Raw genomic sequence first — 25,679 nt, forward strand, 5'->3', positions numbered from 1 at the left:
TTTATTTATTTATTTATTTTTGGAAATTATAAAAATCTAGCAGCCCTTATCATGTAACCTACTCTTTTTTCTTTTTTCAAGTACAATGTATATGGATACAACATTAGATAGCCTTCAACTGAATCACCTTTTTTCTCAATGTCACTGACTGTAGCTGAACAAGTCCATATAACGATAGTGACAGTAACCCCTCCATTATCGAGGATGGAGCATGTTTTGTGGTCCTTTTGCTTTGTGTTTAACTTTCTTCAACAGCTTTAGTAATCCAAAAAGGTCTGAAGAAAAGTCAGAGTACCTTGAGGTAAACCATACAGTACAGTACGTATGAACTGCCAGCTGATCTTTTGAACTCATGTCCTTGATGTTAATTATTAAGTGTAGACATAAAACGCTAATTCAAGAATTACTGAGGTGGTCGCTACAGACAGTTTTGACTGTGTATCCAAGAGGAGTAGACATTTAACGCAAGTGGTCGCTGTACAGAGGTGGTCGCTACAGACAGGTATGGCTGTGTATCCAAGAGAGTGGACATTTAACGCAAGTGGTCGCTACAGACAGTTTTGACCGTGTATCCAAGAGGAGTGGACATTTAACGCAAGATGTCGCTGTACAGAGGTGGCCGCTTAAGACAGGGTTGACTGGATGTCTAGGAAATTGGACATTTAACGCAAGTGGTCGCTGTACGGGATGGTCGCTAAATACAGGGTTGACTGTGTATCCAAGAGAGTGGACATTTAACGCAAGTGGTCGCTGTACAGAAGTGGTCGCTGTACAGAGGTGGTCGTAAAGACAGAATTTACCCTGAATCCAAGAAAATGGACATTTAACGCGAGTGGTCGCTGTACAAAGATGATCGCTAAAACAGATTTTACTTTTCTCCGTATACATTAAGTCACATTGCTTGATACCACCTACAATGTAACTGTATAGTGTCGATGTAGTTCACTGGAACTGGCATTATTCGTGCGATAGCTCAAATTCCATATCTGATGAAATAAACAATAAATAATGGCGTAGGTCTTTCTTCTTTTCCCATTGGAATCGGCGTGATTCTATCTCATTGTGGCAGATTATATATGTACAATGATGGTAAAAGGAACTTCGATTGGCACAATGTTGTTATTTTACGTTGTAGAGGAACCTGTAATATCAGGGACACATTATTTCATTGTGTAAGTTTTTTTTTTTTTTTAATGTCTTTAACATAATGCCAGTTAAAAAACTCTCCACAATAAACGAACTAATACAAAATGATTTATGCAGTTTGTATATATGATTCAGAATAACGTCCTTTCGATTTACACAAAAAATATATACACAAATTTACATATATATATACAAAAAAACTAACAGTGGCGTTATAGAGAACTTGTTTTACATTTGACCTGAATGATACAATTTGGATCGATTTAAATATATTAAATTAGCAATATGGATGATTTTTTTGTTATGAGAGAGAGAAAAACACTCAAAAAACCTCTTCAATTGTCCAGATGAGTATAGCATAAAATCAAGTATACAGGCGAACTCTCTTGAAGCAATATGCCTTACATTTCAAAGAAGAAACTATTCAAAACCGACACAAAACTGACCAACAACACACTGTAAAAATGTAATCAAATAAAATATGACGAAAAAAAGCTGAGATATCAGCTCTTATACGTATCTTAAAGTGAATAGTCGGGCAAAGAAAACCAGTCTAAATGCGTACATTGGCCTTCCAAATGTTCTCACATATTAATACGACGGCCAAGTTCTGCTTACGTTTCCCAGTTCTGACCATTTAAGTAAAGGAAAGTTGAAAGCATTGAAAGCGAGGCTGCGTGTAAATGTAACCACGGACATAGTCAGCCGGGAGGACGTTTTAGGATTCCTGTACTTTAAATTAATTTCTTCGTACGCAGACAGATTTTGGCGAGAGATTTTATTTTTCTATTTCATAAGAAATTATACTGGATACATTCACACCATTTTTACCGACTTTAGCCATCCTTGCCCGACTGTTCACTTTAAGTGCTCCACAGCTATGTATAGGTAAAAAAATATACATACCCGGCCTATTATGCTTTCCAATTATTCCCTTCTTATAAATGCATGTATATCTCATTTTTGTGTACAACAACACCGTTTTATCTGCGTAGAACTCTTTAAAGCTACAATACTGAAGTTACGTCACACATTTACTTCGAAATAAGCAGAAAATCGTATTATGAAAGTTCGTCTTAAGAAAGTTTTACTGTAATTGCTTTAGGAATATATTTTATTTCACAACTACCTACGAGTTATAGCTAGCAAGTGAACTACATGTAGCTTATTCGATCGACAGGCAATGATATGTACGTGCCTTAATACTTGATGCATGAAAACTAAGGTTTTAAACCCTCACATCTGTCTTCTAGCTTAATGTTCTAATTTATTGATAGATTAAAAAAACTAAAGAGTCAACTATAGTAAGTTCTATGTGGTGTTTTATATAGACTTGGCGGCAGTTGTGTATCGATTTGTGTACTAAATCCGTTGTAGGCGGTAGCCCTATGTCTTTCGACATGTATTATTACTAGAAAACAATAGTTGTTGATGTGTTTTCATCATGCACGGGCTTTCATGGTTTTAGTATGGTTAGCTTAACCGTTGTACTAGACATGCTCTGTGAACGAAATAGGAGCACGGATTAACTTAAAAAGAAGCTTAAAATTCTTCGACATTAGCAGAAGTTTATTTTAGCAGTACCATTTTACCTGTTCATTTTCCGAAAGCAATTATTTATACAAACGTGCAAAACCATTCGTTGTTTCAAGATGGAAAGTATTGTTTACATGAAATCAAAATCAAAGCTCTTTAATTGCTATGAAAAACTATTTACGAAAATGTATTAAGATAATTATATCGTATATTGTATTAATTAATATTTTGTAGCAGAAACTACAGTTATAAGGTAAAGTGTTGTTAGTATCAGAAGTCTATTTAATTGATTCCTATGGTTCGTTTATAATCCATAGATTCACGTGTTTTCTCGATATATCTGGTATAGCTTGGCTTTTAACTTTAAATTAAATCGATACAGTCTATACGAGATAGCACGCTGGTAGGGTATACATCACTCATAAGGGATTTGAAACCGACATTTTATTATCAGATTATCGGCGCATTACTCCGTATATTCCTACCACACGCGGACGTACGTGTGTACAGACGTATATTCAAATGTACGTAAAATCACAGGCGCTTATATTTTATAGAGATGCCTTTAAAAATTGAACTGAACAGGATTGTTGGTAATCATATATGATCCTTTAGAATAACCAATACCCTTATTCGGCATCCTCGATACTCAATGGGTGTCGATATACCGAAAGTGATAGTAACCCATGGAATAGCGAAAGTGCCTGTCCTGTTAAACTTTTTAAACTGCAACTTGCGCCTGTGCGTACATATGGGTTCACGTGAAATGGTGACAGAGATTTTTGAAAATATCTTTTTTTTTTGTAAATAAAAAAATCGAAAATAAATAGATAAATGAGACGTCAAAAACATGGAATTTTTGTTAGATATAATGTAAAGTAACGGGAAATTTCCTTTAAAATCTTAGCATCTCAGTATCTTGGAGACTCGTACGAGTTATCTCCCTTAAGATCTGCTTCAGCACAATAAAAAACATAGAACGAAATTAAAGCACTCTGTTTTATTAATATACATATCAAAATATATATATAACAGTTGATATTTGCACTAACTAGGACTTTCTTTCCCATTTTGTTCCACAAAGGAACTTAATGGTGACACAAGATAAACGAAACGTTCACAACCTTGTAGGTTATCTTCACAAAACACTATATTTACTTTTTCTTGTGTTAAAATCGAAATCGATGTCACGTGACCCGAAATGAAGCTCCATTAATTTAAACCGATATGGTATACATTTTACGATTTTATTAAATAACATTCGAAAGTGACACACAAACTTTTGCTAGTGTAAAATATCTTTGCCAGAACTGCTACGTCTAGTTAACGGAAACAACGTTCAGTTATCAAACCTATGTACGAAAACATTTAAAGTTTCATTTTTTTCTGGATTTCAAATGATAAAGCAAGACGTTATAATCAGTCTTTTACAGTGATACCAAGTAAATGCTTCTTGGACAATTATAGTTGAAATCCATATTTGTTAAGAAAATAACCGATTATAAAGAGCTAGTGCACATGCACTTAGCTTGATGATAACTAACAAACTAAGACTAGCACAGTGTATTTGTTACAAAGAAAATAGACATAAGGGACTAATAACTTTCTTATAATGTATTTGTAAAGTACACCTATCACCTACACCGCTGACGAAAGGTATTTTTCTCTAACAAAATCGGTGATGGAGCATCTTTAACTTTTTTTATAGAACTTTTCCAATTGATTCATTCGCTCGTTTGGGGGGCCCCCCCCCCCCTCCTTTTTTTTTTTTTTTTTTTTTTTTTTGAACAACACCCCAAGGGGTCATCCATTAACAAACTTATAGCATTGAAATCCAGGGTACAGCTTTATATACATATATAATTGAATGTAGATCGGACTTGCATGTTATGCCTGAAAATGTCATCTAGATACTAGGATAGGCCTCAAAACACGAATCTCAACAACATACACCTTGTGAAAAAACCATGAAGTAATTGATTAAATAACAACTGATTCGAAAGCATTTATAATTACTCTACAATTTATATGTAGGCATATGCACCTCACACATCAATTGTATCACATAATGTCTCTATCTTCTTCAATGGTTTACAATACTTCATTCATATTTAAATATTCACATAACCCAATTCAATCTTTAACCGGGTGTTTGACTAGCTCTAATCAATAATCAGATATAAATAAAATTAAAATAAAATAAATAAAATGACTTTCATTTTCGTCAGAGTTACGTCCCCTTATCCGACAAATCGGTAAGCATAAACTACTTTTGACAAACGTTGTGTCTAAGTAATGTCCAAATTTGTCAGAAAAAATATCCTTATCTCACAAAGAGATACGTGTATACTTTATCATTGTTTGTGTGTGAAATGATGGCGGTAAACAATCAGAAATGTTTGAAACATGTCACACATCTAACATATAGAAATCATACCTAAATGCAACACAAACTGGTATTTAATTAACATTGAGTGTTAATCACAGAAGCTATCAAAATAGAAAATACTATTTCAGGTTAACTTTCTGTTAGATAATATCATAAGGTTAGCCACAGAAGCTAGCAAAGTAATATTTCGAGTCAACTTTATGTTAAATAATATCATAACTTCAGCTTAAAGTGTAATATGGCACATTGTGTAATATATCATACATAAAAAATATCAGCCATGTTTTAGTACATTATGAATAATTATACACCAGCATATGCAGAAGCAGAAAACAAACGGACATGCGTAAATATTACATTTTTCTGTGGATATCAAATAACCAACTCTTGAACAGTCAACTTCATTCTCCTGTTCATTACAAAACAATGCTTCACCATTACTTTAATATCGCTACATGGAATACAGTGCCGGAAATGAAAACAAAATCACAGACCAACATTACAATTAGTTACATAAACGTTGCTTCAACAATGAACACATTATCATTCCCATTTCCCTTGGAATAGTCCGCCTTGACAGGAGTCACCATCTTCATTTCTGTAACATGTCTTAAGTGAATAGTCGCGGAAAGAAACCTAGTCCATATCCGTTCATTGGCCTTCCAAAAGTCTTTACATATCAAAACGACGGTCCAGTTCGGCTTACGTTGTCCAGTTTTGACTACTGACTACAGTTTTGCCCGACTATTCACTTTAATTGATTAATTGAACACAAAGAATTCATACTCCCACATATCATCCGAGTACTCTCCCTTTACACACTCCTCCATCTTCATTTCCTTGAGTCTGTGGTTCATAAATTTGAATGTTTTCTCAGTACTATCTTGCCTGCTTTCTGCGAAGAGATTCTCTTGGCGTCCTTTCGTGAGGAAAGGATATGTCTTTAAAGCAGGCATTTGTTTCAAAAGGTGTGGATTATGAAGAAAGAAATTTGGCAACCGTCCATGTTCCATAGCAGATCGTAAAAAGTGGATTGAATCCGAAAATCTATCTGCGATTTTATCTAGAGTCCAGTCAAATGGCGAACTTTCCAGAAGAAGAAATGACAAGACCGTCTCTAAAATATACGAATTAATCTCGCCTCGGTCTAAAAGAGATCGTCGAGTTACACTTGTAAAGAGCGTCTTCAATATGGCCAAGCAGACGATATGGCAACTCGTTACTCCCGCCATTTTCATTTTCATGTCCACTCCATTGAAGAACGCTCTTTCAAGCTCACCTAGAGAAAGCCCCCATTGGAGGTCATGTGGACATGCTTGGTTTACTGATTCGCCTCTAGCAGACGACTTCCTTTTCACATCCTGGATATGCCACGGTGGCACTGCGTAGACAGTCGACAATTGGTACCAACCGCCGGCATGAAGCGGGATGGCTGGGATAATCTGTATCTTAATCTCCGGAAGGTTCAGACCTACAACATTCCTGGTATCTAGTGAGAGGGTTAGGGACGAAGTAGCAGACCTCTGAATACGAAATGGAAGACGGTCGATGAGAGATCGAGTTTCCGTGTAAATTTTCTGTATTCCTCGATCTAACATACTCTCTGCGAGACCAGCAACAGCTTCCGATGAAACGCACAGACAATTTGCATTATCGATTTTAAAGTTTTTCAGACAATCGTTTGATTGATCGCGAGTTTCTTCCGCCGTTAAAACCAGCTTGCCTGGTGGTATACCATTGTAACTTATTTGATCGAAAGCGTGGGATATCTTAAATCCACTTCCATGGAAAACCATCAACACGTCAAATTGGCCTGCGGTGGAAGATTTCAAACCTTTCATAATACTTCCAGTCATTTCCAGTCTGTTGAAATTAAAACCACTTGCGTCAATGTTCAACGTCTTCATGGCTTTTTCCAGTAGAGCAAGGGTGTAGTTTGTTATTAGACACGCTCCATTCCATTGTTCAAAACGCACGATACATTGAGCATTGTAAAACTGGACTAAATTCCGGACCTTGGCGTCTGGAATCTTATCTGTGTTCCGGTAAGCCTCGCTGTGGTAAGGAAATTTTCCAAGTGGAATGACCTTTTGCTGGAATTCCTGCCACGCTCTGCGTTCACTTGGTTCGTCCACGCGATCGTGTGGAGATAACAACGGCGAACTGCCTCTTCCCTGACGCGAGCGTGGTACTATTCTTCGCGTGGATAGCCGAGGTGACGTCATGCTGTCAGCCAATGACGTACTCGGTCCATTGGAGGTTGGGGAGTTCAGAGATGCTCTATCAAGTAAATACTTATCTAGTTCCGAAAATACATAATCGACACTGTTTTTCAAGAACCAGCTTATATCAGAATCTGCAGTGTACAAATTATTCCCGTTTTTCCTGGGATGAATGAACGAAGGAAACACTAGAAGTATCCCTTTGTTTGGTCCCGTTCGGTACTCATCATACAATTCACATTTAGTCTTTGAATTAATAATTTCTTTGTGTGAATCGTCATTTGGAATAACGATTTTTTTGTCTACCTCTTCTAGTGGTTTCACTTCCTCACATGCCGCTTTCGATTTCTTTCTAGATCGATTCTTTCGCACTCGCCAGCAGATGCAAAAAAGCAATGTGGTAAATACAATGCAGACAGCCGCGATGAGAACAGACAAAAGCAGTGGTACAGGTAATTTCTGTTCTGTGGCCGAATCAAGCTCCTTCACGCAGAATGTATCATCATCACTCACCAGTGGTCCGTCCATTGAATTCGTTTTGCCGGTGGAAAACATGTAGTGGACCGCCTCCGACAGATATTCGTTGCCGACCTCCCATATTGATGTTTTGGGGATCTGCTGTTCGTTGTCGCCATGACGACTCGGGACATGTTTGACAGTACAAAACCAGAGGTTGACCTTCACAAAAACTTTGTAGAAGTTTGTGTTGTTAAAGACTCCGCTGGTAAGATATGTAATCATATCCTGTCGTGGTACTCAAGTCCAGCCCTGCTCACCTGGAAACAAAGCAAATCAGTTTGGTAAGTCACTTTTCATATCCACTAAATACATTTTTGAAAGTTGATGACTATGTACTATTTCCTTTCCACCCACTGTAAATAAACCTATTCGTGGTATAACATCACTACATTATTAACAACTCAGTTACGGCGTTGTGTTCGACTTCCCATAACATGGCCTTGCGTATCTATAAAGACCAGAGCGCGCTCTATTACTAAAAGTATTACAATTTATTAAAACAACTGCCTGATATTCCGTCTTTGCATATTACAGAGTTAGCTCCCTTGCGGGTATGTATCGATTGTTACGTCATTATTTTGTTATCGCAATTCATGTCGTTTTCTCCGAAAAGTATGACGTTACGCTCGCAAAAACCACATGACATCACAATCAATACCTACTTGCAAGGGCAGATAACCCTATAACATACAAATACAAAATACCAAATCAGTGGTGAGACCATTTAGGTTTGGTTGATGGATTCCGATACAATTTCTGTCGTATTGAGTGAATTGTACAAGAATCACATATTTAGTATTGGTGGAATTGTTAATAAATCATGTGATAGGTCGTGGCTACTAATACTTTTTTTTATTAAAGATGCTACATCGCTGACGAATGGTATTTATTTTTCTATCAAAAACGGGATCACACACATTAGTGTATTTCTTCAGTTACAAAAGTTACTTACTTAACATCATTACCATCATTGAAAGTTTGACCTTCTAATTTTATTTCAAGATAAAAATATTAAAATATTTAATTGCGTCCCGAGAAAAACCTTGATGGCATTAAGCCCTATATGGAAGGAAGTACTGAGTGCGCATGCACCAAAGGCAAAATAAATTACAGTATTTATATGTATGTTAGTGTTCATTAAACACATATATACACGATTAAACATCAGTCATTGTTCAAATATGCTCTGTCGGCGGTGGAGCATCTCTAGGATGGCCCTATGTATGCGATGTAGTGTTTGTTTTGGGAGACTGTAAGTGGCATATTTGTGTTGTGCTTTTATGCATTAATTATATTGAACATTTATTTTGACTTGGGCAAATATAAACAACATTTGGTATCGGTGAACATGAAATTAATTAGAAAATGATCTAATATTATTGGCTCAACAGGTTCACTATATGACATTTCTTGATGTTAGTATTTTTGCTGAATATTATAGGCCCACTACTTTTCCGAAACACAAAATAAAGGTTTCTTAAAAAACAATGATATCAAAAGAAAAATTTTACATCGATGGTCCAAGATAAGATTACAACACAAAACAAAGTTTTCCTGCGTAATCTATGCTAACAGTGAAGATTCATTACGCTATTTTGCCGTCTGGCGCAATGATAATCAACTAACGCGTGGTATTTAGGACGACAGCGGGAAACATCAGACGACCCGCGTTATGAAAATAAACATTTAATTTATTTTAATTAAATTGTTTAGGAGGTGATTATAAGTGTAGTTTTGAACGTTAAGTTAATAACTTTTGCCACTCTACAAAATTATTAATCTCGTTTTACATTCCCATTTTTTAAAATCAAAAGCTGTTTCGGAAAGGTGGTGGGCCTTTCACACAGACTGTGTCACTCGATATACAAGGGCTAGTGACTGCTAGACATGCCATGATAGGAGTCGTCTTCCAAATTAATAGATATGCAGGTATAGCAGACGACTCCTCACTCTATGCTTTTTCTATATACTTTGCTCTTCCTACTCCATTTCCTATCTTTTCGCGTGCCCAGAAACGATAACGTGGCGGCACGTAAAACTCTTCAATTCAATTTTGCCTGTAACAGTCTGTCTCTATAGTTCAATACATAGGTCTCTCAGTCAGTTGTGTTTCTGTGAGACATACTACAATGTCCTTTTCTGACATAATGGATATAACATATGTGGCCTGTTGTGATATGATAAGGAGGGATAAAGGCTAAATACATGTACACTGGATATAATATTGTGTAATCTATAAAGCTATTTATTGATATTCTAATACTAATAAGAAATACACTATACTGTAAAGCCGTCAATTTTCGAGGGGATAACAATTTCGCGATTTCACGGAACACTATTCTGATCGCAAAAATTTGATTTGCGTGATATTGAGATATGGCTGAATCATTACATACCCTGAAAGCCAGCTCACGAAAATTTAAACTGTTAAAAATTGTACGATTTTCTCGTTTTTTTATTTACAGATGCTCCACCGCTGACAGATCGTATTTTTTCTCTATCAAAACCAGGACCAGACGAATTGGTGTTTTTCTTCAGTTACAAAAATACTTACTTAACACCATTACCACCATTGAAAAGTTCGAGTTTCTAATTTTACTTCAAGACAAAGATATTAAAAATGTCCTATAATGAATGAAGTACTGATTACGCATGTACCAAAAGCAAAATAAATTATTTTATATTACTTTTTTGTATTAACTAGACATATTCATTAACAATTAAACATAAGTTATTTTTCAAATGATGGGTATCGTTTATGCTTTGTCGGCGGTGGAGCATCTTTAAAATCGCGATTTTTTTACATGCGTAAATAACCAGCTATGCAACTATGTAAGATGGATATGTTCATAGCGGTATATCATACTTATATCTTAATCACTGATTTTACATAAGTTTGACAACCAGAGGATGTTGGGAAAATCCATTACATAAAATGAGAACATATATTAAACTAATCACCACAGACAATTCACAAATTAATAAATATGTCGTAATAAGAATATCCCAGTATGGATCCTATAAGGTGGGTATCCGACGATGGTCAAGTCCCAGTATTATAGACATATAAATGTACATTATATCCATTTACTCGACACTGAGGAGTAAAGACGCAATCTGCTTCCATAAGGCTATATATATAGTCTGCTAAAAATAGCCCTATCTGTACTCCTGGAGATCTGTCCAGTAATGTAGGCCTGTGGTCCTGATTACGTGTCGTTATTTTCATCTTCTTAATTTTTTCATCCTGTCTCAAGCCTTCGACCCGCTTAACTCAGTGACCCGTTGACCTGTCCCGTTTACCTAGCTAGCTAGCCAACAAAAACCATCTAGTGTATCGTATGACCTAGCTCCTACTGTGGTTTATATGTTAGTGTCGCCATAATAACTACTTTGGTACAATCGTATTTTTAATGTAATGCTGTTTTAATTTATTTGAATGTGGAGTACAAAGTACACCTGTGTGGACCTCCACCCTGTTTAATGATATACGTATAGCATTTCTGGACATTTAAACTAGTTATACATTAACATTTTGTAAAACGATCGCTAATAAATTTTAGAACCGTTGAAATATATACTTGTATAAATGATCTTGTGAGGTCATAATGATCTAAGAGTTAGTTATAGTTTTAAATATATTTATAGTTCGAGAATGTAGAAAATTATATACCGAATTTGATGTATACTAGTAAAACGTCTAAAATGGTACTAAAATGGTACATGTATACATATTGACACAGTGGTGTGTCCATACTGTAACTATTACATTTTCGATCAGATCACTGCGACAAATTTTGAGGTAAAACAGAAATGTGAAAATATCCAGCTACATAGGCTACACATAAATTCTGGTTTCAAAACGAAAGTGGTAAATCAAAGCTCACGTAGATACTGTGTACAGCTGGTTGTTTACAAAGGAATTTCCCCGATCTGTTTATCTGATAAACATCCCCATTAAGGCCCAATACGTCACCATGTACTGACGGTCCAGCCATCTTTCTCCTAGATACAATCAGCGAGCTAGCTTCTACACATCAGCTCAATACTTAGATCGACAGAGAGTGAAGTTTCACCAACACACACAGATGCTTGCTACATGTATACTGTGTATATATACGTCTACATGTATACATTATTGAGATACTTATGGAAACCCAGAGTTATTCATTCACGTGAATTAAGATCAATTCAATAGATACAACGGTAGGCTATTCGTACGATTTACATAGACTATACACATCTGGCATCTTACGGTAAACCGCAGATAACCGTTACAGTCATAAGGCTATAATCACATGTATCAGCTGATTATAAAAATTAAAATGCTATCTACATGGATTTATCCGATATGATTATACAAACCTGTTTATCCCTCTTAAATATCTTCAAAATGTCAACTAGGATAATAACACATGCCTAGATCACTGTGTAATATCCTTTAGATTTGAATAGTTATAACTTCCTTGAGAAACGTGCTACAAACGTGACTTTGTTTACTTTTTTTAGAGTTACTCCCCTTAGAATGGTACGCATGTTTTAAAATTCGAACCAGCAATATCAATGGTGACGACAAAATCCGGATATTGCAACATCGGTTTTACTAGATTCAATATTGTATAGTTAATACTTCACAATGTAATACATATAGAGTTGTTAATATAAATAATCTTATTGATTATATAACCTCTGTATGCACATGAGCATGTGTAGGCTACAAGTGTCCTACACGTGTGTACACGTACAAGTGCGCTCGTGTCACGATACATGTACAATGTACAAATTAAAGTGTTCAACTGCCCAAATCATGGACAGTAGTTTTGAGGTAAAATAATCTTACTCATTTCTATCGCAATCTTATATTATAGTTATATTGTGGTAACGGCTTTTTTTGCAATTTTTTTTTTACTACATATATCTATGATGTCGCAAACATTCAGTTCATTTATATTTACCTTCACATTGCTACTTGTACGGTTCATCTTCCACAATTACAAAACAGCTGTTGCTTTATCAACATATCAAAATTATTAAGTAAGGTCATTACAATTCTAACCCATAACGTCAGCGGGATTTAACGATGAAAACGAATACTGCATTGTTGAACATTTTATTTACGAAAAAATATTATCTGTATGTGTACTACATGGACATATTTTATTACAGAGTAAAATTTCACCGACAAATTTTCGCATAATTACAAAAATGATTCTGGAAATATTTTTTTCATATGTATTGTGTGTAGTTAACCTTCAAACTAAAACACAACTGGAAAATACTACATGTCTAAACTGATATGTTAAAGTTATACATGTGCCGTAATTTTCATACTCACGAATCAAGAAGAGCTTATACCAACATTTTCAGAATTTCAATACTTAGAATGCATTGCTTTTAATTTTACATGTACAAATAAGAGCTGAAAATGTTTTTTGACAGTACTGCCAAAAATCATTGTATTTACATCTACAGTGTAATGAAATGAGTACATACAGTCAGACCATGAAGCCAAGTTGAGGTCTTTTATTTCATTTCACATATTTATAGTGTTATTATATTAGTAATTATGAAATTAATTTTGTAGATATGTTTCCATCTTAACATACATAAGACATAAAAAAAACAAGATTTTTACAGTGTATAAGTTCTGTGTTGTAACTAATGTTTATAAAGTCTATTTGAATGCTATTTACAACTTAAAGACCTACTACCTTTCCGAACCGACTTTTATTTTTTTTTATTGAAATGTAAAACGAGATTGATATTTTTTTCGAGTCACAAAAGTTATTAGCTTACCGTTAATACTACACCTGTCATCATCTTCTGAACAATTAAATAATTAAGACATGTAATTAGTGTGTTATCTTGTATTCTCCAATAATAAAATAAATATAAAAAATTATCAAGGATAAATGAATAACAGAAAACGTTAAAAAGTGCTACGGATTCGACTATTCTAAGGTTTTCAGGCCAAAATCTAAGGTGTATTAGAAAGCAAATCGGTCATAATTTGAAAAATATTATGTTGAAGTATACTTTTTATTGGTTTTTCTTATTGCAAATAAGCCAATCTTCATCGAAATTATAAAAAAAATCGAATTTCTCTGAGATTATTTTTTCAGAAAAAAGAAAACATGACTATTTTTATGCAATTTTGCACTAAAATTGGGTCCGGTTTTAATTTTAAAATAATCATATTTCGTTTTATTGTGGAAAACACCGCTAATTTGATAGAGTTATGAATTATATCTCACCTACTGAATGTATGAACATGTTACGGGCATATTCTTTATATGTTAAGGGATGTTACAGGAAGGAAATATTACTTATTTAAAAATCCTTGAAATCCCGGAATTTCATGTCATTAGTACATATTTTTAAGCAACCCTGGAACAAAAATTAACCCGGTGACATATGTTTTTTATGTGGTTTTTGTGGTCAGGATATACTTAAATCAAAATATCAAAAAATAAACAAAATCCTTGAGAGGAAACTAGAAGGGACGGTCTACCTTAAATGCTTATTTTCTTAACGCGGGTCGTACATTGTATATGTGTATTATGTTTCCATTCGTCCAAATTACCAAGCGTTATTTGACTATCATTGCGCCATACGACAAAACAGAGAAATGAATCTTCATTGTTAATGTAGTTTACGCAGGAAATCTTGCCTTTTGTTAATCTCATCTTAGGCAATCGATATATATATTTCTTTATGTTATTAATGTTTTAAAGAAATTCTATTTTTTGTTTCGGAAAGGTAGTGGGCCTTTAATTCATCAAATGTGATATTTTTCAATAGATTACTGAAGAAAAAATAACATTTCAAAATTGTCGACTATTATATAACTTTAAGAATGATATTACACAGTCTGCAATACTATTATGCTGCTGTATCATGATTGATCTATTTTGATTTTTAATGAAAACAGAGTAATGAAAGACAACAAAAAACGCACATTCCTTATAAATAAAGACATTTTGCGCATATCAATATTAAAACAAACAACAAATCCTGACAATAAGGTAAAACATAATCTAAAACAAGAATCGAGAGCGAATATGTATAACCTCGATATCAGAGTATTCGAGTAAAATACAACGTTCATTTGATCACCAACAATATATCTCGAATAAAGCAAACTTTTCTTGTTAAATGAGATTCGTGAAATCTGAAATCCTAGGCGTGGTGTGAATCACTAGTCTCCTCCATCTACCTCTAACGTCTTGTTCTGTATGTATTTATTAAATAGTATTTGGAGAGGGCTTTAAATAAGTTTGACAACTTGTGCCCAATCCCCTTGTATATATTTGATACAAAACGTCTACATATGCGCACTGATTATGTATTCATTTTCAAATTAGATTTAAATAACACGACACCTTCGTTTAAAAGAATCAAAATATATAAGTATACGTACAAGTCCATAAACAACTTTAATTCGCTGGATTGATTTTCTCTATCTTAATAATAAAAAAATGTTTATATTATTGATTACATATCTACTCATATATAAACGAGTAAACCTAGATAAGTGTGACATCCATGTAACAAGATGGAAATATCAAATCTATAAACAGTGTATTCACTGTATTTTTTGATAAGTAATCCACGATATCGTATAGATTATCCACTTAGAAACACTTCTAAGAATCCATTAATCCTTTCTGGCAATGTTCGAGAAAGATTTCTTGAAAGCACAATAGCAAAATACAAAGCAGCTGTCTTTCAACTGGAGTCAACTTGCACATCAAAATAGCCGTATAACGGTAAACTCTGGTTGACTGTGTGGATTGGAAGTTAAGTATCGCTCTCTCTCTAGAGTCTTCAAATAAATCTTTGCAAGCCTATGATTGGTTCAGAGTTTTTCCACTGAGCTGCCTTCAGCATTGCTATAAGAAAGTTTAGGGGTGTACAAATTGTAAGTGATCGGAACCCCTGGAGCATCGAGGATGATCAATTACATGAGTCAATGACTTATTAAAATCATTTTCGTGAAGCAATTAAAGTTTCTATCCCGTATCAGAACACAACACGTTTTTCAGGCATATTTTTTTTCAATCGCACAATATACATGTAGATGGCGTCACTCAAATGACATCATAAGATAGGCGACGTTACAACTGACTTCATAGACATCGCTGGAAACGTCCTCCCTAACAACCAGTAGGTGGTCTGCATCCCCTTTCCCTGGAAACAAGCGAATGATAATAAAAGATTTTGTTATCCACAGCAGACATAGGTACAAATATGTCTGGCCTATATTATAAGTCTGGAACCGTGATAATAGAATCTCCCAAGGCATATTAACAAACAAATTAAGAGAATAATCAAGGGAAATGCCAGACGTGAGCAAATTACAGGATTTTTTTTAACCAAGAAAGGTAACTCGTAATAACAATTTGTACATCACGTGACAAATACTGGATTTTAATTGCTACACACATGGGTGCAATAGTGCCGGTGAAGTGTGGAAGGCACTATCCCATCACGAGACAATATTATATGAGGAATTAGTATTTCAAACTTGATATAACAAAGGAACTTAACATTAATTTTCTAAACTCTAACTGTTCAAGACAAAAAACGCCTTAAATCATCATTTGTGTGAATAAATTTCTGAAAGTCAATTTCTATTTCAAGTATAAAATCAATTAATCTTTAACCTTTTATACAAACCTTAATCTCTATGTTGCCCCTCTCCTGAATCTCGTAACCTTCGTGCTCAGACAGACACTTGTACGTGGAACCACTCATGTGGATTTTAAGGGCTGAAAATATTAGTTGTGATATTATTTTAGCCATTACCGGCAAATCAATACACAGCATTCAGAGTGAAAATCATCTCCTTCGTCATCGGTGTCTTGAGATATGTATCTTATTTATTAAATAAATGAATCATGTACACCATGTGTTGTTGATCCTAAGACTTAACGTGAATTTTCCTGTCGAAATTTAATTATATAATATCGTTGATATGTACATGTAGGCTATATTTCTTAGAAATAGACAAACATAACAACAAAAACCCGCCCATTCATTCTTATCAAATACTTACTATCTTGAACGTATTTTGAAAAAGCGATAATTTAGATCCATATAAGAAACTCCAAAGATGTTTTAAAATTTAGTATTTATTTTCTCATGTTAAAACATCTTCCAAAGAGTGTTTGATAAGAACTTGCTTCACGTTATTATTTACGTTCCTATTTTCAAGGTTTCCGAGACTAAATAAAACATTTTTTTTACCTTCTCCATTTGATTCCATCCTGGAAGCCATATTGACTGTGTCGCCAAACAGACAGTATCTAGGCATAGTACGACCTACTACACCTAAAACCAAATAATAGAATAACATTCTCTATGATATCATTTTAAAAAACTTTATGATATTCATTTGATATTAAAATAGACTCATAGGGAAAAGAGGGGAAAGTATACCTACAACCAAATAACAAAATTTCGTGGCATTAACTTGGTATCAGTATTTATCACAACGGAATTTCCGGTAGTTGTAATATTTTCCTTGTCCTGGTATGAAATCCAAAGACGTTAATTAGTTGTTCAAATACGAATTTATTAAATCACTTTTCTATGAGTCGGAAGGCGATTTCCGGAGTGTCCGAAAATCGACCCGTAGAGACCGAGCTCTAGATCCTAACTGATGACAAAATATGAGACATGGAATTAAATGTACAATTGATACAATGGGTGACACCTGGCATGTATATGACTCTATTATGGCTGGTCGGTACTCGGACAGGTGAGATAATTAGCTTATCTATTGTCTGAGTCGTAAGTGCCATAGTACTAGTAAGACCAGTTTGGATAATTAACTTCAAAGGGTAGATGAGCTATAAAAACACAATGAATAAATTACAATTAACCATATGTTATATATAGATTAACTGAAACAGACGTAATAGATACATGTTAAAATATAGCTTAAAATATACATGTCACAAAAATAAATAAAGTTAAGAAAGTTGTGAAACAATTAAATAATACTGAATTAAACTCAAAACAAAATGTTCAATTAAGTATCAAATAGCACTTATATCATAAATTCACATGACCAAAAACAAAACTCCTATGGCATTAACGTGGTATCAACATAGACTTTAGTGAAATAATACATCTACAACCAAATAACAAAACTCGTGGAATTAACTTGTAAACATAACCTAGTGATAATACATCTACAACCAAATAACAAAACTCCGTGGCATTAACTTGGTATCAACATAGACTAGTGAATAATACATCTACAACCAAATAACAAACTCGTGCATTATTTACAACATAGACTATATGAAAATAATCATTACAACCAAATAACAAAACTCCGTGGCATTAACTTGGTATCAACATAGACTCCTAGTGAAATAATACATCTACAACCAAATAACAAAACTCCGTGGCATTAACTTGGTATCAACATAGACTCCATAGTGAAATAATACATCTACAACCAAATAACAAAATCCGTGGCATTAACTTGGTATCAACATAGACTCCTAGTGAAATAATACATCTACAACCAAATAACAAAACTCCGTGGCATTAACTTGGTATCAACATAGACTCATAGTGAAATAATACATCTACAACCAAATAACAAAACTCCGTGGCATTAACTTGGTATCAACATAGACTCATAGTGAAATAATACATCTACAACCAAATAACAAAACTCCGTGGCATTAACTTGGTATCAACATAGACTCCTAGTGAAATAATACATCTACAACCAAATAACAAAACTCCGTGGCATTAACTTGGTATCAACATAGACTCCTAGTGAAAATAATACATCTACAACCAAATAACAAAACTCCGTGGCATTAACTTGGTATCAACATAGACTCCTAGTGAAAATAATACATCTACAACCAAATAACAAAACTCCGTGGCATTAACTTGGTATCAACATAGACTCCTAGTGAAATAATACATCTACAACCAAATAACAAAACTCCGTGGCATTAACTTGGTATCAACATAGACTCCTAGTGAAATAATACATCTACAACCAAATAACAAAACTCCGTGGCATTAACTTGGTATCAACATAGACTCCTAGTGAAATAATACATCTACAACCAAATAACAAAACTCCGTGGCATTAACTTGGTATCAACATAGACTCATAGTGAAATAATACATCTACAACCAAATAACAAAACTCCGTGGCATTAACTTGGTATCAACATAGACTCCTAGTAAAATAATACATCTACAACCAAATAACAAAACTCCGTGGCATTAACTTGGTATCAACATAGACTCCTAGTGAAATAATACATCTACAACCAAATAACAAAACTCCGTGGCATTAACTTGGTATCAACATAGACTCCTAGTGAAAATAATACATCTACAACCAAATAACAAAACTCCGTGGCATTAACTTGGTATCAACATAGACTCCTAGTGAAATAATACATCTACAACCAAATAACAAAACTCCGTGGCATTAACTTGGTATCAACATAGACTCCTAGTGAAAATAATACACAAAAAATACTTATAACGATCCACAAATAACAAAACTCCGTGGCATTAACTTGGTATCAACATAGACTCCTAGTGAAATAATACATCTACAACCAAATAACAAAACTCCGTGGCATTAACTTGGTATCAACATAGACTCCTAGTGAAATAATACATCTACAACCAAATAACAAAACTCCGTGCATTAACTTGGTATCTACACCAAATAACAAACTCGTGCATACTGATCAACATAGACTCTAGTGAAATAATACATCTACAACCAAATAACAAAACTCCGTGGACATTAACTTGGTATCAACATAAACGGCATACTGTCAATAGACTCCTAGTGAAATAATACATCTACAACCAAATAACAAAACTCCGTGGCATTAACTTGGTATCAACATAGACTCCTAGTGAAATAATACATCTACAACCAAATAACAAAACTCCGTGGCATTAACTTGGTATCAACATAGACTCCTAGTGAAATAATACATCTACAACCAAATAACAAAACTCCGTGGCATTAACTTGGTATCAACATAGACTCCTAGTGAAAATAATACATCTACAACCAAATAACAAAACTCCGTGGCATTAACTTGGTATCAACATAGACTCCTAGTGAAATAATACATCTACAACCAAATAACAAAACTCCGTGGCATTAACTTGGTATCAACATAGACTCATAGTGAAATAATACATCTACAACCAAATAACAAAACTCCGTGGCATTAACTTGGTATCAACATAGACTCATAGTGAAATAATACATCTAAACTATAACAAAACTTTGTGACCTTGATTTGGTATCAACATAGACTAAAAATATTACAAAAATTCAATTTGATAAATCACATTTACATTTTCATCTTTTATATTTGTTCCCCTATACAAAATCCGGAAATTGACCAAGGACTAACAGAAGACGTTAAATTTTTTGAAACGCGTGGTCGAAGTTTTTCACAAGTTCCCAAAAATATTAGTATTCATATTTTGCGACAGATACTTTGCAATTGGTATTTTTAGGAATTGTTTGAATTAACAGTTATATACCTGCAGCACAAGGTCCGGTGTGTAGTCCTATCCTCAGCTGAAGTTTCTTATCTGGTCGATGTCTTATTATAAACGTATCCACAGAACCTAGAAGTGCTAGCGCCATGTTTGCTATTTCTTTGGAATGCAAGTTACCATTCCTGACCGGAAGTCCACTAACCACCATGTAAGCGTCTCCAATGGTTTCCACCTAGAGTGAAAATAAAGATTGTTAGGTTTTTTTTAAATTGCATTATTTTTTTACCTTTTTTTAATTAAATATCGCAACTTCTTCTAAAACATGAGAAGTTTTTCAGGAGCAAATCGATATCGTTTATTCATGAACAAAAAGTCTTAAAATAATTTCTTGAAAACTAAAGGGAAAGAGCAGGTCATATCTGGCGAGGTTTACAAATATTCAGTTTATCTTTAACGTTCCCCCATTGCATATGAGTCTTGACATTCTTTTAAAAGAAGTCCTAAAACAAGTCCATACCTAATCCTATAAATCGGTTAGTATACTGTAAACCAACTTATTGTCACGTGCGAATACATTTCACTTTCCCAAAAACAAATTGCCGCGAAAGCGCTTCAACTACAGGAACAACATAGCTTTAATCTGTTACATGTATATCATGGGTTTAAACCGCCGTGATAAATTAATAAGGCATGAAAACGCGAATTTTAGTTGGCGCCGAAAGAGTTGGTTTGCAGTATATGCCATATTGTTACCCTGAAGTCCAGCCTACCTTATAAACATCATACTTGGCTATAACTGTGTCGAAACTAGTGTAGAGATCATTAAGAAAATCCACGACTTCTATCGGAGTGCTACTGGAAGAAAGCGACGTAAACCCAACAATGTCTGAGAAAAATATAGTGACAGATTCAAATATTTCCGGACAAATGTTCTCTCCGGCTTTTAGACGCTCCGCCACTACCCTGTAAACAAAGTATAATGTTATAACAAATATAAGGTTCAATTAATAAGAATAGAAAACAATGTAAGAAGCTCAATGCTTACTTTAAGAACAAATGTGAAATGTTTGTTATGAAAATAAAGTATACCAATAAGAAAGATCCATGTTTATCTAGCCATATCTATAGGTACATTAGTTTTTGTATATCACTCTAAAAACTTTAATAATTAAAGGGCTGCATTGATAATGGTGGGATAAACCGATGACATGGCATTGAAATAGCCTCATTATCATTATCATGTAAATTCTCTTTAACATTATTTTTCAGGAGAAAAAAATACAATTTAAATTAGCAAGAAGGTTTTCTCCATTTCCTCTTTTCCGGATTCGTATATACAGGTTGTTTTTTAAATTATTGTTACCTTGGTAACATTCTGTAAAGAAGCGAATCAGTTTTCTTCTTCTCCTCCAGAAGGGCTTGTGTCCTCAGTTCTACGACGTGTTCTAGGTTATTAGCATACTTCTCTAACATACTGATCATGTTGTCGACAATATTGGTCCTCCTGTACCATAAAACCAAAACAAACAAGTATTTTACCATGATAGCATATTTTTCTATAAACTAATTGGGCAGTTTTTCTCCGGGTACTCCGGCTTTCCTCCACCAACAAACCTGGCTCGTCCTTATATGACCCTGGCTGTTAATCGGATATTAAACTAATAAAACCAAACTATAAACTAATATTAGACAGAATATTTGGCAAAAGAGACGATAAAACAATAACATCAACCACAATGGACTTAAATATATAGACATAAAATGTTTTTATCTATGCAAAATTAAGAGTTGTTCAGTAACACGATCTTATTGCATCAATGAAACTCAGCATATCATTTTCTGGCTTGCGTTGTTGCCATTCACAAGTAAAATATATCTTCCTATATAGCGTGCACATATTCATTACTCATTATTTGAAAGAGGTTTGCATGGTTGACATCATCGTGAAAGCAGGGATTTCTTACTCTAACGAAACGCTACATCCTAAGTATTGCGAAAACCATGAAACTATAATTATCGTATGAGAAAATATGTACAGCAAACTGCATACTCATTTTTAAACCGTTTAATGTTGGAATTTTGCTGGTTAAATAATTTACGATAAAATGTATCACAGGAACTGGAACCTTGCTATACAGACATATACCTTCCTTTATTTTGTTTTGATATGAAGCTTTTGATTGTTGTGAAATTTGGACGGTTCTCCGGATCCTCCTCGTAGCATGATATCATCAGTTGACTCATTTCTGTTGGCGCGTCATTATCGGAAGTGACGTCACTGTTATAGGATACATGTGGGCGAAATGGTGGGTTCTCTGTGATTCGTACACGTTGAATGATTTCTGAGTGAAATAACACCACATAATGAACAAGACGGCTCATAATGTAACATCTTATTTCCTAGCTATCAATTTGCAATATGATATCAACAACAGGTTTAATTTGTCTCAAGGGTGAAGTAGAAAGCGAAACAACGACCGATGTAGAGCTCAAATGTTTAACATCGTCATGTGCTTTTATGTGCTATCAAATTGTAATCAGTAATATGTGAATGCTGATTACTTTGTTTTTATACGGAATACTGTTTATATATAATTATATAAACATACCTTGTGGTGATAATGCCACGGTGTCGTATGACTGGGATCGATATAGAAGCTCAAAAAGGACAATACCAAAGCTGTATATATCTCCCTTCTGTGACGAGTAATATTGGTTATCAGATAACCGCAGAAGTTCTGGCGCAGTCCAAAATTTTTCTTTAATACACAGACAAAACAAACAAATATCATTATACACATGTATACCACATACTACAAAGCAACTAATTTTTTGTGCGTTTTAGTTTCGCATATTTCGCGGGTAAGTGCGCCACGAGAAAATCAATCAACGAGAAAAAAAAGTGTTAGACATACGTACAAATAAGATTATGACTAATGAAATATCGAAATTAGATCACCACGAAAATAAGTTAGTTTACACAAGGACGCAGATGAGAAGGAAAAGTCACTCGAGGTTTTGGACGAATACCTCGCTAGCCCTTTTGTGTTTGTGGACTGATAGTGACGTTGGGCGACTGCTGATTTTGTTGATGTAGCTTGGGGGTGCGAGGGTTACCGTCTTACTTTCTGAAACGGGCCTTGATTGCATGAGAGGTCGTATTTTTTCATTAAAATTTACGTTATTTCCTCTAAATATTCCGTCCTTACAGCAAGGGGTAAACGTCGTGAAATTTATTAAGCTTTACATTGGTGTTTTATTTGACTCGATAAGACAAGTATTTGTTGAGAGAATTGGTTTGGATTCCCGGTTCAAAGGCGTCTAGCGTGAAGTTTAGTAGTTAAAAGAGACAGTGACAAATCCTTCTCGCTTATCAATCTATGGTTTACAGTAAAACGAAATAGTCATTGGTAACGTTTTTCTTTTCGGGGTAGAACATTCTCTGTAATGATGATTCAGGTATTAAACCCTGCTGTTTTCAAATTCGCTGTTCTATGTCTATCATGAAAGCAACGAAATTTTTATGTCATAGAATACAGTATTTGATATTTGTAGAAAAAGTGTAATTTTATCTCAAATTAATGTAAAATATGAAATGTTTCGTTGTTATATGAAGCTTTGGTATTTTTCCCTGGATATAAATGTTCGCGGTTAAAATATCGTGTCACAGGCAGTAAGAGAATTATATTTATATTTATGATTTATATGCTCGTAGTTCAACACTGCTGCTATAACAAAAGTAACGAGAACTTACACATGTTTTATACTATAATATTACATAATTTGAAAATTATACATGTATAAGAAAGTTAAAAAACATTATTTTATAATTCTTGTATTTTATATCATAGATCCATATGCCACCAATTGTTGACGAGATGAAGCAGTTATTTTATGTAATGTGAAAAATTAATTCTTTCCATCTCTGGCTCTTAACTTGTTTAAGGTAAGCTTTCTGGCTCGGATTTCTCACAACTTAAATCAACCTGATCAAACATATGTAAAACAATACTTAAGCCGTTTTTACTAAAAACAACTTAATATCGGAATCAAAACCTGAGTTAGGTTAAGGATGTTCGCACAAGTTGCATTAGAAAAAACAATCATATATAAGATATGGCTTTCGTTTCAAGAAATCGAGGCCAGGTATAGTGATATTTGCACACAAGCAAAATTTGCCTTACTGCTGAACACTTGGTATGCTGAATGGGCATCGTGGTTGGACGTAGACCTTAGTCGTAAGACCCCGAAGTCTGTAACCTTCAGCACCCAGCGATTGTCCACCACACAGTTACTGCTTTTCAAATTTCCATGGACCTTTAATGGCGAATTGTGTATATACAGCATACCCTGTAATTAAAAACAGAACATCATGACAATATTTACGTTAATGCCTGTTGCTGTTAAAGATGGTCCACTGCTGACAGAGCATAAACTATACCCATCATTTGAACAATAACTGATGTATAATCATGTTTATATGTGCCAAATAACACAAAAATGCATATAAAATAATTTATTTTGCTTTTGGTGCATCCGCAATTAGAACTTACATTCGTATAGGGCTATAGTTTTTTAAGGGACACAATTAATAATTTTTGATATTTCTAGCTTGAATTAAAATAAAAAAGTCAAACTTTTCAATGGTGGTAATGGTAAAAATTAAGTTACTTTTGTAACTAAAGAAAAATGCGTGCTTATTCGTCTGATAGAGAAAAAAATATCATTCGTCAGTGCAAGGATATTTCACTTATAAATCCTTGGTTGGCGATGGAGCATCTTTAATAAAAGTTATGAGATATCCCCAATGTAGATAGTAGAGCAACTTTTCCTCTCCCTATCTAGATATGACATACTGGAAACCACTTTATTGTCGCGAAAACAATATTTTGCGGATTCCTTATTTTCAATAAATTTTCGAGTTCATAAATTCGCGATCAATCGATTTGACTGGTATTCGTGCTTTCATACATACGTTTTATACAATTTTTTGTAAATTTATCGCGAAACATTTAATTCTCGACTTAGTAAGTTAACAAAATGTGAAAATTTGTATATCGTAAAATAGTGTATTTTAGAGTATTATTTAAAACCGAGAACATTTAGGACAACATTTACATCATTATTCCATGGAAATTTGGAATCAATTTCTGATAGATTAAAATAATTATTGACTTCGTAGGTCGGTTGATATCATAATTTATCAACCCTACTGTAATCTTAACCTTATTCCACTACATTCATGTATTTACATTTGAAATAAGATATATCCTTATACGTCTGTAACCCAATTTAAATTCACGGTGACTTTCTTTCAGGTTTTCGTATCTACAAGTATAACGACT

General features: G+C 34.1%; 2 protein-coding genes across 4 annotated transcripts; both read right to left on the reverse strand.

Annotated features, from left to right (window-relative positions):
- Positions 1-3,667: 3,667 nt before the first annotated feature.
- Positions 3,668-12,325, reverse strand: LOC138333931 (uncharacterized). Of its 3 annotated transcripts, none has more exons than XM_069282604.1 (2): positions 12,178-12,325; positions 3,668-8,069 (listed from the first exon to the last, which is right to left on the reverse strand). In XM_069282604.1, the coding sequence occupies exon 2, from the start codon at positions 8,032-8,034 to the stop codon at positions 5,833-5,835; it is 2,202 nt and encodes a 733-aa protein (XP_069138705.1). In that variant the 5' UTR covers positions 8,035-8,069; positions 12,178-12,325; the 3' UTR covers positions 3,668-5,832. The 3 variants fall into 3 exon arrangements, with proteins under 3 accessions (XP_069138705.1, XP_069138707.1, XP_069138706.1); XM_069282606.1 differs by lacking the exon at positions 12,178-12,325 and adding an exon at positions 11,789-11,937; XM_069282605.1 differs by lacking the exon at positions 12,178-12,325 and adding an exon at positions 11,700-11,913.
- Positions 12,326-12,859: 534 nt separating this feature from the next.
- On the reverse strand, positions 12,860-24,681 carry LOC138333933 (atrial natriuretic peptide receptor 1-like). Its single transcript, XM_069282607.1, has 9 exons — positions 24,519-24,681; positions 22,944-23,093; positions 22,481-22,676; positions 21,698-21,838; positions 21,105-21,297; positions 20,377-20,566; positions 17,062-17,145; positions 16,492-16,583; positions 12,860-16,002 (listed from the first exon to the last, which is right to left on the reverse strand). The coding sequence occupies exons 1-9, from the start codon at positions 24,679-24,681 to the stop codon at positions 15,913-15,915; spliced, it is 1,299 nt and encodes a 432-aa protein (XP_069138708.1). The 3' UTR covers positions 12,860-15,912.
- Positions 24,682-25,679: the final 998 nt, after the last annotated feature.

The sequence above is a fragment of the Argopecten irradians genome, chromosome 10 (genome assembly GCF_041381155.1).
Source record: "Argopecten irradians isolate NY chromosome 10, Ai_NY, whole genome shotgun sequence".
NCBI classification, from domain to species: Eukaryota; Metazoa; Mollusca; class Bivalvia; order Pectinida; family Pectinidae; genus Argopecten; species Argopecten irradians.

Bases quoted from the DNA above. Each gene is read 5' to 3' on its own strand.
- LOC138333931 (XM_069282604.1), bottom strand. From the start codon at position 8,034: ATGATTACATATCTTACCAGCGGAGTCTTTAACAACACAAACTTCTAC.
- LOC138333933 (XM_069282607.1), bottom strand. From the start codon at position 24,681: ATGCTGTATATACACAATTCGCCATTAAAGGTCCATGGAAATTTGAAA. The intron at 21,839-22,480 runs GTATATGTCTGT...TTTATGGTACAG, and splicing joins TCAAAACAAAATAAAGGAAG to GAGGACCAATATTGTCGACA. The intron at 16,584-17,061 runs GTAAAAAAAATG...TAATATTTTCAG, and splicing joins GATGGAATCAAATGGAGAAG to CCCTTAAAATCCACATGAGT.